This window comes from Sus scrofa, chromosome 1, assembly GCF_054392235.1.
Source record: "Sus scrofa isolate SSC_HxYL_T2T_F1_AM1 chromosome 1, Sscrofa_HxYL_maternal_Yorkshire_Landrace_v2.0, whole genome shotgun sequence".
Classification (NCBI taxonomy): domain Eukaryota; kingdom Metazoa; phylum Chordata; class Mammalia; order Artiodactyla; family Suidae; genus Sus; species Sus scrofa.
Genome location: NC_139383.1, coordinates 285846886 through 285861003, shown reverse-complemented (window position 1 = coordinate 285861003; position 14118 = coordinate 285846886). Strand labels below are relative to the sequence as shown.

The following is a 14118-nucleotide window of genomic DNA, read 5'->3' as shown; positions in this document are numbered from 1 at the left end:
TGCAGGACGGCAGGCGGAGGCTCTCGGCAGCAAGGGCCGTCCCAGCACGTCGCGGCCCGCCTCCCCCCAGCTCCCTGGCAAACAGGGCAGGAGACAAGTAGGTGCCCTGAGCCCTCGCCGCCTCTGCCTCGATGCTCAGAGCTTTGCCTCTGCATCATCTTGGCGTCTTTGTGTTGCCGGCGTCTTCCCTTTCTCCCGCTTCTCCTTTAACTGTGTCTCTGAGGGAAGTCGTCATTGGTTTATTAAAACGTTCATGCTTCCTCAGAAGGTCCCTTCTCAGATCAGGCGGGAGACAGCTCCGCGACCGCGTTCACCTCCCCTCCTGGTGCGGCGAGGTGATGCAGGTGTATCAGCAGAGCCGCAAGTAAGCGGGGTGGCTTGGCTTTGCTCCTCGGAAGCAGTGATTTCACAGACCAGGAGGAAGGCCCTTTTCAACCGTGGATCACTCCCGTCATCCTCAGCTCCTGTTCCCTCCGGGTCCCCGTCCCCAGCGTTGTCCTGTGGACACGCAGCCGCTGTGGCCTGGCTGGGGCGCCATCACTCCCGCGCAGTTGGGAAGACGGTGCCTTTCTTGGGCACGTTAGGGCCTTTGTGTCCCTGGCCGTGGAGGGATTATGCTTATCTTCTTTCTCCCCACGTCAGGGTTTGCCCCCAAGTGAAAGTTTCGTTTACTTGTGTGTTTCTTCCTTTTTTCCCTCGCGGGAAAAAAAGCGATGAATAGAGACAGGTCAGCCAGACGAAAAAGACAGGTCTGGGCTGTGGTTTGTCCTGCCTTCAGGTGCCCAGGCACAACTAGAGGCCAGCGCCACAGCCATGAGGTCTGTCTCGCTGTGAAGTGCAGATTTCCCGAGAAGCATGAGCGTGTCCCTGCCCTCTCAGCGTGGGCTCCGCCCTCGGCGGCTGACTTCACTGCTGGGAAAGGATGTCCCGAATCCACGGGGCTGTGAGCCGGCAGCGGAGAGAGAACGCCCGGGCCGGGGGCTGGGGGCTGGGGGTGTGCAGGGGGGCGGTGACACGTTTCAGGTACATCGCTGTCAGGGACGTGACACGTTCATCCAGAGCTTTGTCGCAGTAACCTTTGGGGGAAGGCGGGGGGCGTCTTCTCCCACAGAAGGGGTTGCCGCTCGTGTTGTAATGTGCTGCGGTTACATCTTTTAGAAGAAAAGCAAGAAGACCGTTTATCTCTCGACGATCTGTTTTCCCTCCCCGCACCCCCGTTCCCTTTTCCCTTCCCCCCGTAAGTCTGTTCTCAGGGCACCTGCCTCCTCCTCCGCCTCTGACCACGACTGCCCCGCGCCCTTCCCACTGGGGTCGAGCGCCGTGACCCTGCTCCGCACTCCACCCCCTGGCAGGCGGGCCTGTTAGGTGCTTGGCTCCTGCCGCTTCAGTCCCCCAGGGAAGCCTGAGTTCTGGGCCCGGCCGTTTGCCCCGGCCCTGGGCTCCTCCAAGGTCTCTAGGTTGGTCTGAGGTCGTTTGGTCGCACCTCTGCCTGCTTAAGATCCCTCGGGGTGACCTGGCGGAGGCGTGGCTGACCCTCAGGGGTTTACTCTTCAGCCGCCTCCTTTCTTGATTTAAGTATGAGGCTAAAGGGACTGTCTGCTTAAGTCACCGCAGTTTCTCCACGAGCAGGCCCGTCTATTTAGCATTCAGGATTTATGAAGAAGTAATAACATGTCCCCTGGAAAGGAAATTCTACTCGTAGCCCATTTAAAGCTGTCGGAGAGGAAGGAAGGTGGTGGGAATACTGCCCTATACGTCTTTTTAATATCACAGAGGTCTCCTTCCCTCCGAATTCCTGGAGGTTTAGGAAAATATTCCCTTTCCTGTGACCAAGTGTAGCTTCTACTTGATATCGAATTAGCCTGACGATGGGCCAGTTTTATGCATCAAGATTCTGGATGTGTTTTGTTTATTTATTTATTTGGTCTTTTGTTTTTTTTAGGGCTGCACCCACAGCATATGGAGGTTCCCAGGCTGGGGGTCACATCGGAGCTGAAGCTGCTGACCTACACCACAGCTCACAGCAATGCGGGATCCGAGCTTCATCTTCGACCTATACCACAGCTCACTCACGGCAACGCCGGATCTTCAACCCATCGAGCAAGGCCAGGGATCGAACCTGCGTCCCCATGGATGCCAGTTGGGTTCGCTAATTGCTGAGCCACGACGGGAACTCCCCGGATGTGTTTGGAAGCATTAAGGAGCTCACCTCTACACGGCCTTCCTTTTACAGAGTTTCTGAGATGAAGATGGAAGATATTTTGTCTGTTCTGACAAGGGATGACTGCTTTAAAGGGAGACGATGGGGAAGCCAGGTGAGTTTTATTATTTATTGTGCTCGCTGCGAGCAGACGTGACTCATTTCCTGATTTGGGGAGGTAGAGACTCTGAGTGCGGGGCAGTTATTTCCTCTGCCGAGTGAAAGGTGTATTTTAAGGACCAGGAACATCCGATGAGGCCAAATCTCGACTGCGTCTTTTTCTCTCCTCGCGTCTGGATATCTTTGCTGGCCCCTGCGGTTCATGGGCTGTGGTCCATTCGGGCGGGTGCTCTGCCAGGCAGCCCCAGGGCTCCCAGAAAAAGGAGGTCTCGTCCCCGGCCGGGTGGGTTTGCAGGCAGCGGCACACGCTTCCCCCTGTTGGCCTCTCCTGATGACCTGCAGGGGTGACTCCCGGACCCTTCCACCCAGCACGGCACGCAGGAGGCACCCGCTCTGCTCTCCTCTCCGACACACTCAGTTCATCCATTTGTAGACGTGTGCTGTGCACAGAGCAGGAGTACAGTCGAGGTCCTTGAGAAGAAAAGGTTTGAGTGTCCGCACAGTTCCCCACGGAGACCCCGAGCAGTTGCACACCGTCCTGGACGTCCTTCCTGCTGCTCTTCGGGGGCCTCGCTCTGCTCAGAGTCCCTTCCACACTCCCCGGAAGTGTGTGACCGCCTCACCTAGGAGATCGTGTGTGTGAGTGTGACACTGTGTGTAGTTTTGTCCATGAGATTTTAATCATTTGGATATTTTACATTTGTTTTCTGATGCCTGAAGATAGACTGGAAAATCTGAGCCAGATAGGTCAAGTTTCGGAGTGTCTTTTACACGTTAGGATGTGTCTTTTTTTGGACCGATGCTCTCTCCCTGCACCAGGGACCTGACTGACCCTGGTACCCAAGGACACTTGTCTAAGAAAAGGAGAGGAATCGTCACAGGGTCTGGGACTGTGTGGAGCTCCTTGCACGCCTGGTCCGCCTTGGTCCTCTCAGCCACCCCGCTCTCTGATGAGGAGACCGAGGCTCAGGCGAGGGGGCGTCCGCAGGCACACTCATCATCGCCCCCCCCCCCAGTGTGAGTGGAGGATCAGGTGCAGCGCTCGCGAGTCACGGTTCACCGCGCGCCGCTGTCCGTGTTGAGCCAAGACAGGGCTGAAAGGCTTCTTAAATTGGGGAACATGAGCCATTGTCATAGACGTGAAACCGGGCCGGGAAGTGGTACCCAGGCCGAGCTCCCCATGAATGAGGGCGGAGGCGAAGGACTCGCCGGAACAGCGCGTTCTTTGCAGCGTCCTTCGTTCTGAACCGGCTCCGCCGCCCCAGGCCGTGGCCCGCCCGTTGCTGGGAGTTGGTTGTCGAGGGAGCGGACCGGAACCGAGCCGCGGGTTGGTCTTGGCACTCTTGCTGCCCTCCTTGCCCTCGTGCAGAGCCTCACTGGGGTTTGGGGTTTTTCCAGGCGTTCCCGCAGCTGTGGGATGACAGGCCCAGGGCAGCTCTCGGGGTAGCTAGGCAGGGCCTGGGGCGCAGGCTGAGCGGGGGGGCGGCCCCCTGGTCGAGAGCGTGGCCTCGGCCCGTTCCTGACCTCAGCAGCTCGGTGCTGGCCCTTGCTAAGGCTCAGTCTCTCCCTGGGTCAAAGTGAGCTCGTGCTTTTCTCGGAAAGACATTGGAGGGTTGACTATCTTGAAGTCCCAGCACAGGTCCTAGAGGTTCTTGTTGCTGTCGTCGCTCCATCCGTTGGTAGCAGATGTGAAATTAAAGCCCAGAGTGACTGGCAGGGGATCCAGTGCCTTTTTTTTTTTTTTTTTCTTTTTTTTTTTTTTTCGGCTGTTTCACACAAAGTGGAAAATGAGTGTCTGCCTGCTCTCCAGAAATGAGCAAGCAGTGAAGCTACAAGATGAGATGGTAGAGGCTCGAGCAGCTCTCGGCTTTACCTTCGACTGCCTCTGGCGTCAGGATGCACCCCTGAGCAGAGACCAGCTCCCCCCATGGCCCCCACACATTTTCGGGCACTCGTTGGACGGGAGCAGGGGCCCCCCTGAAGGCTGTTCCCCCAGAGCAGGAGCAGGGCACCTGTAGCTCCCTCTGCTCTTTCGGGGACAAGCCAGAGCTGCTTTTTAAACGTCCGCTCCTCCGTGGCCAGGCAGCCCCAGCTCTCTCTGGAAGGAACCTCTCCCTCGGCCCGAGCTCAAAGTCTGGCTGGGGCTTGCTGAGCGCCCGTGAGGCCCTGGGGAAGAGCTGGGGCCCAGAGTCAGACAGGCTTGGCTTCAAGCTCTTGCTGCACAGCTGCTCCTTCTGCGGCCTCGGGCAGCTTCGCTCCTCCCCAGCCTCGGTTTTCCGTCTGTAGAGTGAGCGCAGTGCGGACGCCCATCCTGGACAGTGGCCGTGAATTTCAGGCCAAATTTCCGGAATTTCAGGTTGGGTGAGTTCTCGGCCCTGAGTGGCTGCTGCCCCAGGGACAGGCATGAAGAGGAGGTTTTGGAATCTTTAAGGTTCGGGGATCTTTGTTGTTTTGTTTTGGGGTTTTTTTTTTTGTTATTATTTCTTTGTTTTTATGAGCTTGTATGTTCTCTTTATTTTTATTAGCGCGTAGTTGACTTACAGCGTGGTGTCAGCTTCTGCTGTACCGCATAGTGACCCAGTCATGCACGTACTGACATTCTTTTCCTCACGCCTCTTCCACCGCGGTCTGTCCCAAGAGACTGGGTAGAGTCCTGCGCTGTACAGTAGGACCTCCCCACGCTCCCCGCCCCTCGTTGTCGTTGTTTTTGATCTTTGTTTTCAAAAAGAAAAATTGCTGGAGTTCCCGTCATGGCGCAGTGGTTAACGAATCCGACTAGGAACCATGAGGTTGCAGGTTCGATCCCTGGCCTTGCTCAGTGGGTTAAGGATCTGGCGTTGCCGGGAGCTGTGGTGTAGGCCGGGGGCTACAGCTCCGATTCGACTCCAAGCCTGGGAACCTCCATATGCCTCGGGAGCGGCCCTAGAAATAGCAAAAAGACAAAAAAAAGAAAAATTGCTAAATAAGGCTGGGCTTTCACCGACACCAAAATAACTAGTTAACTTAGGAAACTCAGTGAATCATACCAGGTTCTGGATGTTAGGCCCGTAAACACCACTTGTCTGACCAACTTTAACTTTGACTCAGAGGACAAAGAAAACCTAGAGTAAATTGACTACAGTACCAGTTAGCGTGTAGACATGCCACCCCAGAGGCTGTATGATGTGCATGGCCTACATGAACAGTAAAGAGAATAAACTAAATGCTGGAGGCAACTATTAATTGTGCTTTGCGTAAAAAATACAGGATGTCTTGGGAGTTCCCTGGCGGTCGAGTTGTTAGGACTTGGTGCTTTCACCACTGCGGCCTGGGTTCAGTGCCTGGTCTGGGGTCTGAGATGCCACATCCAGCCGATGCACACGGTGGTCCCCCCCCCCCCCCAAAAAAAAAGATTGAAAAAAATACAGTATGTCTTAATTGCTGTCCTGATTGGATGTCCTTAACTGATTGGGCAGTTCTCTAGCCTACGGAGCGGTGCTAGGCAGATGCGTGTGGACCCAGCAGCTGGCCTTCATTCGAAGGGCCTTCTGCACGCAGCCTGGTGGAAGTCCACTGTACTTGTCCCTTCGGCACATGCATTTTTGGGCTTCTGTGAACAGAAAGCAAGTGAGTGAAGCATCTGTAAAATGTATATTTCATATTTAGGTATATAAAATATATATAGCTACGTCTGGGTGTGTGAGTGTTCACCCACCTACAAAGAGAATAAATTTGATCTTTCAACTTTACCGGGAAGCGCTCAGAAGATTCTAGGGACCGCGGGGGTAAAACTCAGCTTGGCGATAGAGTGATTAAAACAAAATCCTTCCATTTAGTTTAAAAATACCTTAGAAGTTGGTGATATCAAGACACACATTTCAAAAAGAAGAAGAAAAAAAAAATCCACCCTCCCCCACCACTGCTACCACCTAAAACTTTTTACAACAAAAATAATCCAGCCTCGCTATCTTAAACCCATCTCTTGCCTCTTGATAGGCATGGATTTTCACCTTCACCATATAAACACACACCTAAACATGGACTTCCTAAAAGGTTCTTTTGTCCTATGAACTATGCCTGCAAACTTAGCCTAATCAAAAACTCGCCAGCATCATGAGATATTAAAATAAGATCACTTGGAGTTCCCTGGTGGCTCAGCAGGTTAAGGATCTGGTGTTGTCACTGTTGTGGCTCAGGTTCCATCCCTGCCCAGGGACCTTCTACATACCGTGGGCACGGTCAAAAAATAAATAATAAAAATTAAGAAAAATGAAATTTGACCACCAGACCCCCGCCTAGTTCTTTTTTGGTTGTACTCTCCAGGATCAGTGGGGCCTCACAGACAGAGGGTGCTGAAAGCCTGCAGACCTTTGGCGGAGTCTAAACTGCCCCTGGTCCACTAGTCGCAAGTCCGCTTCATCAGGCGGGACCAAGCACGTCTTTGAGGGGGCAGAGCCGGTCCTGCGGGATGTGCCTGCGCGCTCTGGGGTTTGACCTGCTCTCATTAGGGGAGGCTTTACCTGTCTGGGGCTGAGCGGATGCCGCGTAACCCTGCCCCCTCTGTCTTCAGTGTAAATTTAGACCGTCCTCCCCAGAAGACAACTGAAAAACACCTCCTTCATTCTCAGGAGGAGCAATTTTAAAATGAAGTATTTCTGGAAGTGGCGGGCGGGGGGTGCGGGCGGTGAGACCCGCTCTCTCTCCCCTGAGCATATTATGTTTTCTGTCACTAACTTTTTCTCTTATTTTACCAAAACTGACCTCCTCATTTCAAACATGTGAACCTAGTTTTATCACCTTTTTTCCCTACATATTTCACTTGTATACACACTCACATTATATATGTGTGTGTATATGTAATTTTTCTTTTTTTTTTTTCTTTTTTTTTTTTTTCCTCTCTTTTTGGTTGGGAAGAAAAGATGCCTCATTTTGAAACCTAAAGGGGGGAATAAGAAAAGCCCTTTGTAATATATTGCCATATTATCACTAAATCCCCTGACAGTTGTGACACAGAAGCAAGTCACCTGTCACTTAAGCTTGAGGTCTCTTTAATTTTCTCCTGGAATTCGCACCAGGCTGTCTTTAATTTGAGGCCTTTATTGGAATTCTGAAACCTCTCTGCCTCCCTGGCTCTCAGATCTATTCTGAGAGCTGTTACAGAATGTATACAATAACCAACAGAGGGATTCGAGAGGGCTGGAGCTCTGTTTATTTAACACTCTAGAGGGATTTTTGTGCTTATTCGGTCCTGGCTGCCCGGCTTTCAATATCGCTTTGACAACCATTCTGCCCTTCTCATTAATTTTAAACAGTTAAAACACAGGAAAAAGAGGAAAAAGTTTTCATTATTAAAGTGCTTTACTTTTTAATAACAGAGGATTCTGTCCGCCAGGGGAAAAGGGCATCCTTGCTAATTTCACATTCATATTAAAAAAAAGAAACGCAGGGAAGGTGACAGTCACGCTGCTGAGGTGGCTTAACGAAAGGAGGGCAGCAAAAAAAAAAAAAAAAAGTTTGCATTTCACATCAGTTAAGAGGCTAAAAAAAAAAAAAATCCTTGTTAATGACAACAGCAAATGTCCACTTTCGTAACACAACTCCTGAGTGACTCTTCTCTTGACATTTGAGTGGGTAAGACCCTTAGGGGACCATGTACTCTGAAACCCGCCAGACTGTCGTCAGCCAAACAGGTAGCAGGAGTGATCTGACTCAACTAAAAACATTTTCAGGTTGTTAAGTCTCTATTAACACAGAGGCGAAAAGAGCTCCAAAGAAGGAGGCTTTCTTCTGTTGGCTTTGTTCTTCTTCCGGCAGCTTGAGAGCAAAAGAGGCTCGGTGTCTGGGCTTAGGCTGGGTCAGCCAGGCCCAGGCGCATACACGCTGCCCTCCACGGGAGTGAGAAGAAGCCTGAACCGGGTTTTGCCCGGTGACGTGTGGGATCCATTGGGGGCCAGGCACAGAGCTTAATTCGCGTGGTTCCCAGAATCAGCATCTTCCGGAGGCACGTTAGCCAAGCGGGTCCTTCTGGATCTCAGTTCCACCGTCCATCGAAAGAAAGCATTCGTGTTAAGACATGGGAAACAAAAGCCCCTTATTTTTCAGAGAAAGGAAATCTTTTCTCTGGAGTTGCGAAAGGATGAAAAGAGGTTTTTATTTGATGAACGTTTTCCACCCATGGGTCTCTGAGTACGCATAGGTGTTAACTTCCTCCAGAGAGACTGCTGGCTGCAGAGATCCCAGGCCGCCTCCCCTGAATGTGGCCTGCTGGACCGCCCGCTCCTCGTGGGTTCCTGGGAACTCAGCACAGAGGTCTAGGTTGCAGGAGTGGGTCTGGAACCCCGAGAACCTGTGCCTCCTAGGAGAGAGGACGCGTGCCCTGCAATTCGGGGCCAGACTGCATCGTGGGCAGGTCGCCATGTGTTGCTCTTAAACAGGAGGGGCCGGTGTCCCGTGGCCGGCGAGCATGAGGCAGGGGGGGAGCGTGAAGGCCTGAGTGGGGCCCACCAGACGCCTGTGAAAACTGCCTACGTTTAGAGGGGCTTTAAATGCCGGGATTGGACTGGGGGCCTTCCACAGTGCCTCCCACGGCCTCATTTTGAACGTGAGTGGTGAGAGGCCGGGAGGAAAGGCCAGCAAACAAGTAAATAAATAAGAGACACGATCTGCTCCCGCACAGAGCCGTGCTCCCCTCTGCTCGCCGCGAACGTCTCTCTTTTCCCTGGTAATATTGAAAGGATTACCCCTGTTGGCCCCTCGGTGGTTACTGTGTGATTTTACTGTTATTAAATCTATTATAAACCGCTTCATTCTGCCTGGCTCTGACGGTCTCTCCTTTAATCCTTCCGTCACCCTCCCAGAAATGCCGCGCCGCGGGCCCCCAGGAAATCCGCGAGCGAGCCACGGTCTTGCAGACGGTCTTTGAAGATTACGTGCACTCCAGCGAGAGGACGGTCTCCTGGGCTAAGAAAGGTCGGTGGATTTCCTGGGTGGCTGAGGACGGACGGCCCCGAGGGACACGGTCCCCGCCGCCACCCGCTCGCCCCAGACGGGTCGAGGGGCCCGCCGGGCGTCTCTGCTCGCCCACAGAAGCCTGCCGTTCCTCTAAGTCTGCAGGGTTTGGAAGCAGGCACGGCAGGCTTTCAAGTGATATTAAATGTTAATTTCACCCTTCCCCGCGCTTTGCGCACGTGAGGCTCTGTCTTGGCTTACATCAGGACGAGAGCTCTGACCCAGCAACTGGGGTCTCAGGGACCCGTTTTTCTCTTTTGAAAACTGGAGCGAAGAGATGTGACATGTCAGGAGAAATAGTTGCAGAGATGGAAATGAGAGATGACGGGAAGGGCTGGGACTAGCACACCCCCGCAGCTCCCGTTGGAAGGCGCAGGACGAACGAGGGGAAGAGGGCCCAGCCAGGCCACGGCCCGGGAGCCCGTTCCTGGCCAGTTTACAGGAGCCTTAGGTACCGATTCCACATTCAGCCCCTTTAGAGGATACAGCGGCTCCTGGGACCACCAGGCATTAGGTGTGGACTCAGCAGAGCACGGGGAAGGCGCCTAGAACGGCCGGTGTCCTTCATGGTGGAAGGCGTGTGTCTTGGCCCGTGACTGTCCCGTGAGTGCCAGTGGGACCGCGCCATGTCAGGGGAGCTGTGGTTCTTTTGATCGTTACGTGCTGTCTTGAGAGGAACGCCAGGCCGGCCACCCGTAGGTGAACCCCACAGCATCCTTTCTTTTTTGCTTTTTATGAATCGAAACGTCTTTTAGAAACAGTCCATTAACAAACATTTATTGAATTGGGCGCTGTCCCAGGTGTTTGGGACACACCAGGGATCAGAACAGACCGAAGTCGTCGCCTTGCTAACATTCCAGTGGGGCGAGCAGACAGTGTAACACACATGGTAAGTTATACATGAGATAGTCCAGGGGAAGCCGAGGGGGAGGAAGAGCACAGAGCAGGTGAGGGGCAGAGGGCAGAGAGCCCTGTCGTGAAGGTTGCCCAAGGAGGGGCCCGCCCCTTGGTCTGACCAGGGGGCCATCTAGGCGGGTGGTGGGGACAGAATGCCCGGGAACTGGGAACTCCCGGCCGTGTGGCTGGGAGCAGGGGAGGGGCAGGGCTTGGAGGCCGCCCGGGAACCGGGGTGCCCTGAGGGAAAGGGAGCCATCAGAGGGAGATGTGGTCAGACGGTCTGAAGCCGTCACCTGCTGCGAGAAGAGACGCTGGGGACAAGGGCCAAGGCCCGGAGACTGGTTGTGCGGCAGTTTTGGTCACCGGGAAATAGGCGACAGAAGAGCAGCTCCTTGCAGGTGCCGGCTGTGTACCGTGGCCATGTTCAGGGCGTCCTTGGTTGTCTCCATGACGCCAGGCAGCCCAGAACTTCACGAGGTGAAGTCCCTGTAATTGCCCCATGGCGGGTGACGAATGCTGGGCGTGTCCTCTTCCTGTTGCAGCCTGTCCCCAGAGGGAATGCAGCCGCTCCTAGGGGTTCCTGAGCACCCGCCTTTGGAGAAGTGCTGGAACATTCTCTCAAGAGGAACAGAACGTTTGTCTCGCTCGGCGTCACTGCCGAGCTTGGTCATTTGTTGCAAGTTAGGCAAACTCAGCTAGCTGCGCGATGCATGCCTCAGGGTTCACTGCGGCATTTCAGGGTTAATAACAGTTGCAACAAAGAGAAAGGAATCAAAGCCACAGCTTCGTGCTGGTGTTGGCGTTGGGGGTGCCATGGGTATGCCAGTGAGACCAGGACCATCTCAGCGTGTCTGGGTCATCAGCAGAAACGCTCCGGTGAATAACCCTTAGAGAGGGTGGCTCTGTTTTCTCTCAACGCCTTAAGGAGAGTTTTTACCCTCTTGCATTTGAATCTGCATATGCACATTCCCCACTAGGACTTGCCACCCTTTTATTCCATTCCAGAACCCACCTCATGAGTAATTAACAAAAAAGCTGCTGGGTTTTGCCTTTATGGGCCAAGCATGCCTTTCCTTTTGCATCTTCAGACCCCGTCATTGCCAGCAGCCAGCGTTTCACTGTTGTCACTTTCTGGAGGCAGTTCCCCCCTTTCTCCGCTCACGTCCCCGATCTTGTAGCTAGAGAGTCAAGTGGTAAGAATTGTCGTGACCTCAGTTCGAACCCCAGGCTCCTCAACCAAAGTCTCAGGAAGTGGAGCCCTTCAGCTGCGCGTCACCACGTGCCCTGTGGTCCGACCGCCGCCTCCTGCGGGGCAGGGTCCTGCCGGCTCAGGAGGGACGTGCTCTTCCAAGTCCAAAAGACGCAAACTGCGAAGTCACCTCTCTCCCCGCAGTGTGGTCCCAGGGAGGCGGGCTCCTGGGTGAATGCTTTTGCCGCCTTTGCCATGTCCCTTGGGTGGTCATGGCTGTTGCTGCGCCCTCTGCGTACAGGCTGCACTGTGCTCAGCTGGGGGCGGGAGGGGGGTGGCGGGTGGCGGCACCTTGCAGGCTGGCTCCTTTCCACCTCCCTCATCCTGGGCATCATCCGTGAGAAGCTACCTTCCTGATCCGATGTCCAAGAATAAATTTGCTTTTATTGCTCAAAAGGACACAGTGTCCTTGGAAGGTGTTTTGAGGTAGATTCCCCTAATTCTGTCGTCCTTCCACCTCTGAAATGGGACTCGGTGACATGTTCTCGCTTGGAGTGGCTGGCACTTACTCCCCAATTTCCCCCTTGTCTCGGCCCCACAGCCCGTCTTCCTCCTCCTCCTGGCACGGCCCACAAGAGCCCCTCCTGCCCCTTGGAAGGTCTTGCAAACCACTGCCGCTGCGTCGCAGGCCCTGCTTCCCTGAACTGGCCAAAGCTGGGGGTCCACACAGGCCTGGGAGGACAGCCACCTGCCGCCTTCCCCAGTGAGACAGGCGCCCTGAGGACAAGAGGGTTCTCAAGTCAGACAGGCAGCACGACGGGCCGCCGACCAGGCTCGCCCATCATCTCCATGGAGCTGTCGGGGAGCCCCCACGGCCCCTGGGCCCGAGGCTCTCCAGCCCCCGGCAGCGCAGGGCCACCCTGCTGAGCACAGGCCAGGTGTGAGTGGAGGTCTGGCCGGCATCGGGCAGACGAGGTCCCTCAGGCATGGCGTGGCTTCGTCTGCTTTTCAGTCTGGGGGGAGTGCCAGCTCGCGGGTGGGGAGCAGGAGCAGGAGGAGGAGAGGCCTGCATCTCCGGGGGCGCGGTGGTTGTATACCCTCATCTCCGAGGACCCGAACGTGTGTCGGAGCCCCCCAGACAGCCCGGGCCCCCTGAAGTGCTAAAGATTTTCCTTGAAAAACCCAGTCCCCGGTTATTCAAGGAGGAGTAAGCAGAGCTTTAGGAGAGGGTGCCGAGAGTTGCCCTGGTTATTATTCCTCATCGATTGGGAAAAGGAGTTCACTTTGCTCAGTAAACAGAGCTTTGATGGATTCCCAGGATCCTTCCAGGAGCTGATCTGCTAAAATGACACTTTTTATTACTGTTCATAAACGCCAATCTCCAGGTGCTGCTGGGATATTACGTTTAAGCTGTGGGCAAACTTGCCAGTCCAGTGGCTCAACAGGCGAGGGCGAGAGAGGCTAGTATTTAGTGCCTGCTTCCCTCAGATGGCGCAGGGCTGGGCTCCGGCTTGGCTGGCAGAGTGGGAGGTAGGGGGGCGGGGACGGGGACGGCCCGAAGTCCCCTCCTGCCCTGTCGGAGTGAGGAGGGCAGACGCTTGACTGGCACTGTTACTCTAGGACACTCGAGGAGAGCCAGGTCTAGAGAGGTGGGTCCTCCAGGGAGCCCCGAATGAGGGTGTGGCCAGAGCAGCGGCCCCCTGCGAACCGGCTCTGGCTGCTCTCCGGCCAGTGCTGCCTCTAGAGCAGGGGGCCTCTTTCTTTAAAATCGGGCTGAAACTTTCACGGTGGCCTGGAAGAACCTCACGGAAAATCATCTCTGAACTGCTGCCAGTCTGCAGCGAATGAACGGTCTCATGGGCTATGTATTCTAGAAACCTAATCCTTTTCTCTCTCCTTTTAAAAATTCTGTGCTTGGAGTTCCTGTTGTGGCTCAGAATCCAGCTAGCATCCGTGAGGATTCGGCTTTGACCCCTGACCTCGATCAGTGGGTTAAGGATCCAACATTGCCATGAGCTGGGGTGTAGGCCACAGACACGGCTCGGATCCCAGGTTGCTGTGGCTCTGGCGTAGACCAGCAGCTGCAGCTCCGATTGGACCCCTAGCCTGGGAACCTTTATATGCCACAGGTGTGGCCCCAAAAACTTAAACAAAAAAAAAAAATCTGTTCTCATTTTCTTTTTTTACTCATTCTTTGGGTGAGAAACACCGTATCAGTCAATCGGTGCTTTAGAATGAATTTGGTTTGAAAACCCCACGAGCAATCGCTGGTGTCACTGATTTCTCTGGATGGGGCGCTGGGGGTGGGGCTCCTGGCGGAGGCAGCGTTTATAGTAATGATAACAGACAGAAATAACAAACACAAGGACAGTCATGAGAAAGGCTTGGATCTTGTAACATCGGCACGTATCACCTCTTCAAAAAACATTAAAATTAGGAAAACGTTTTCCCAACATCAACTTCTAATGGTTTCATTTTTCACGAGAAAACGACATGCATCGATCCTGCCTTCGTTTCTTCACTCGTTCTCTCATTTGTTCATTTGTAGAGCAAACATTGGTCAAAGGCCTGATGTGTGCCAGGTCCCATACCAGGCCCCAAGACGGTAGCGAGGGAGAAAGCAGGGCCCCCTGCCTTCTGGCTGTAACCACAAGCTGCACAGTAGAATTATTTCGGTTTTTCCAAGTGCAGTGGGGACATGGGGCTCGTGAATTGTGGCTGATAG

At 54.1% G+C, this 14118-nt stretch overlaps 1 protein-coding gene across 3 annotated transcripts in view; it reads left to right on the top strand.

Moving 5' to 3' along the window:
• The window catches only part of DDX31 (DEAD-box helicase 31), a 70461-nt gene that overhangs the window by 40116 nt on the left and 16227 nt on the right, over positions 1 to 14118 (top strand). For 2 of the 3 annotated variants that reach the window (XR_014829968.1, XM_003122262.6), the window contains exons 17-18: positions 2234 to 2315; positions 9157 to 9268. Coding sequence is in view for 1 of the 3 variants with exons in the window: in XM_003122262.6 (XP_003122310.4) it covers positions 2234 to 2315; positions 9157 to 9268 (194 nt within the window). In the remaining 2 variants the exon portion in view is untranslated. Of the gene's footprint in view, positions 1 to 2233; positions 2316 to 9156; positions 11928 to 13142; positions 13300 to 14118 lie in introns of those variants that run through there. The other variant, XR_014829960.1, reaches the window with a different exon arrangement.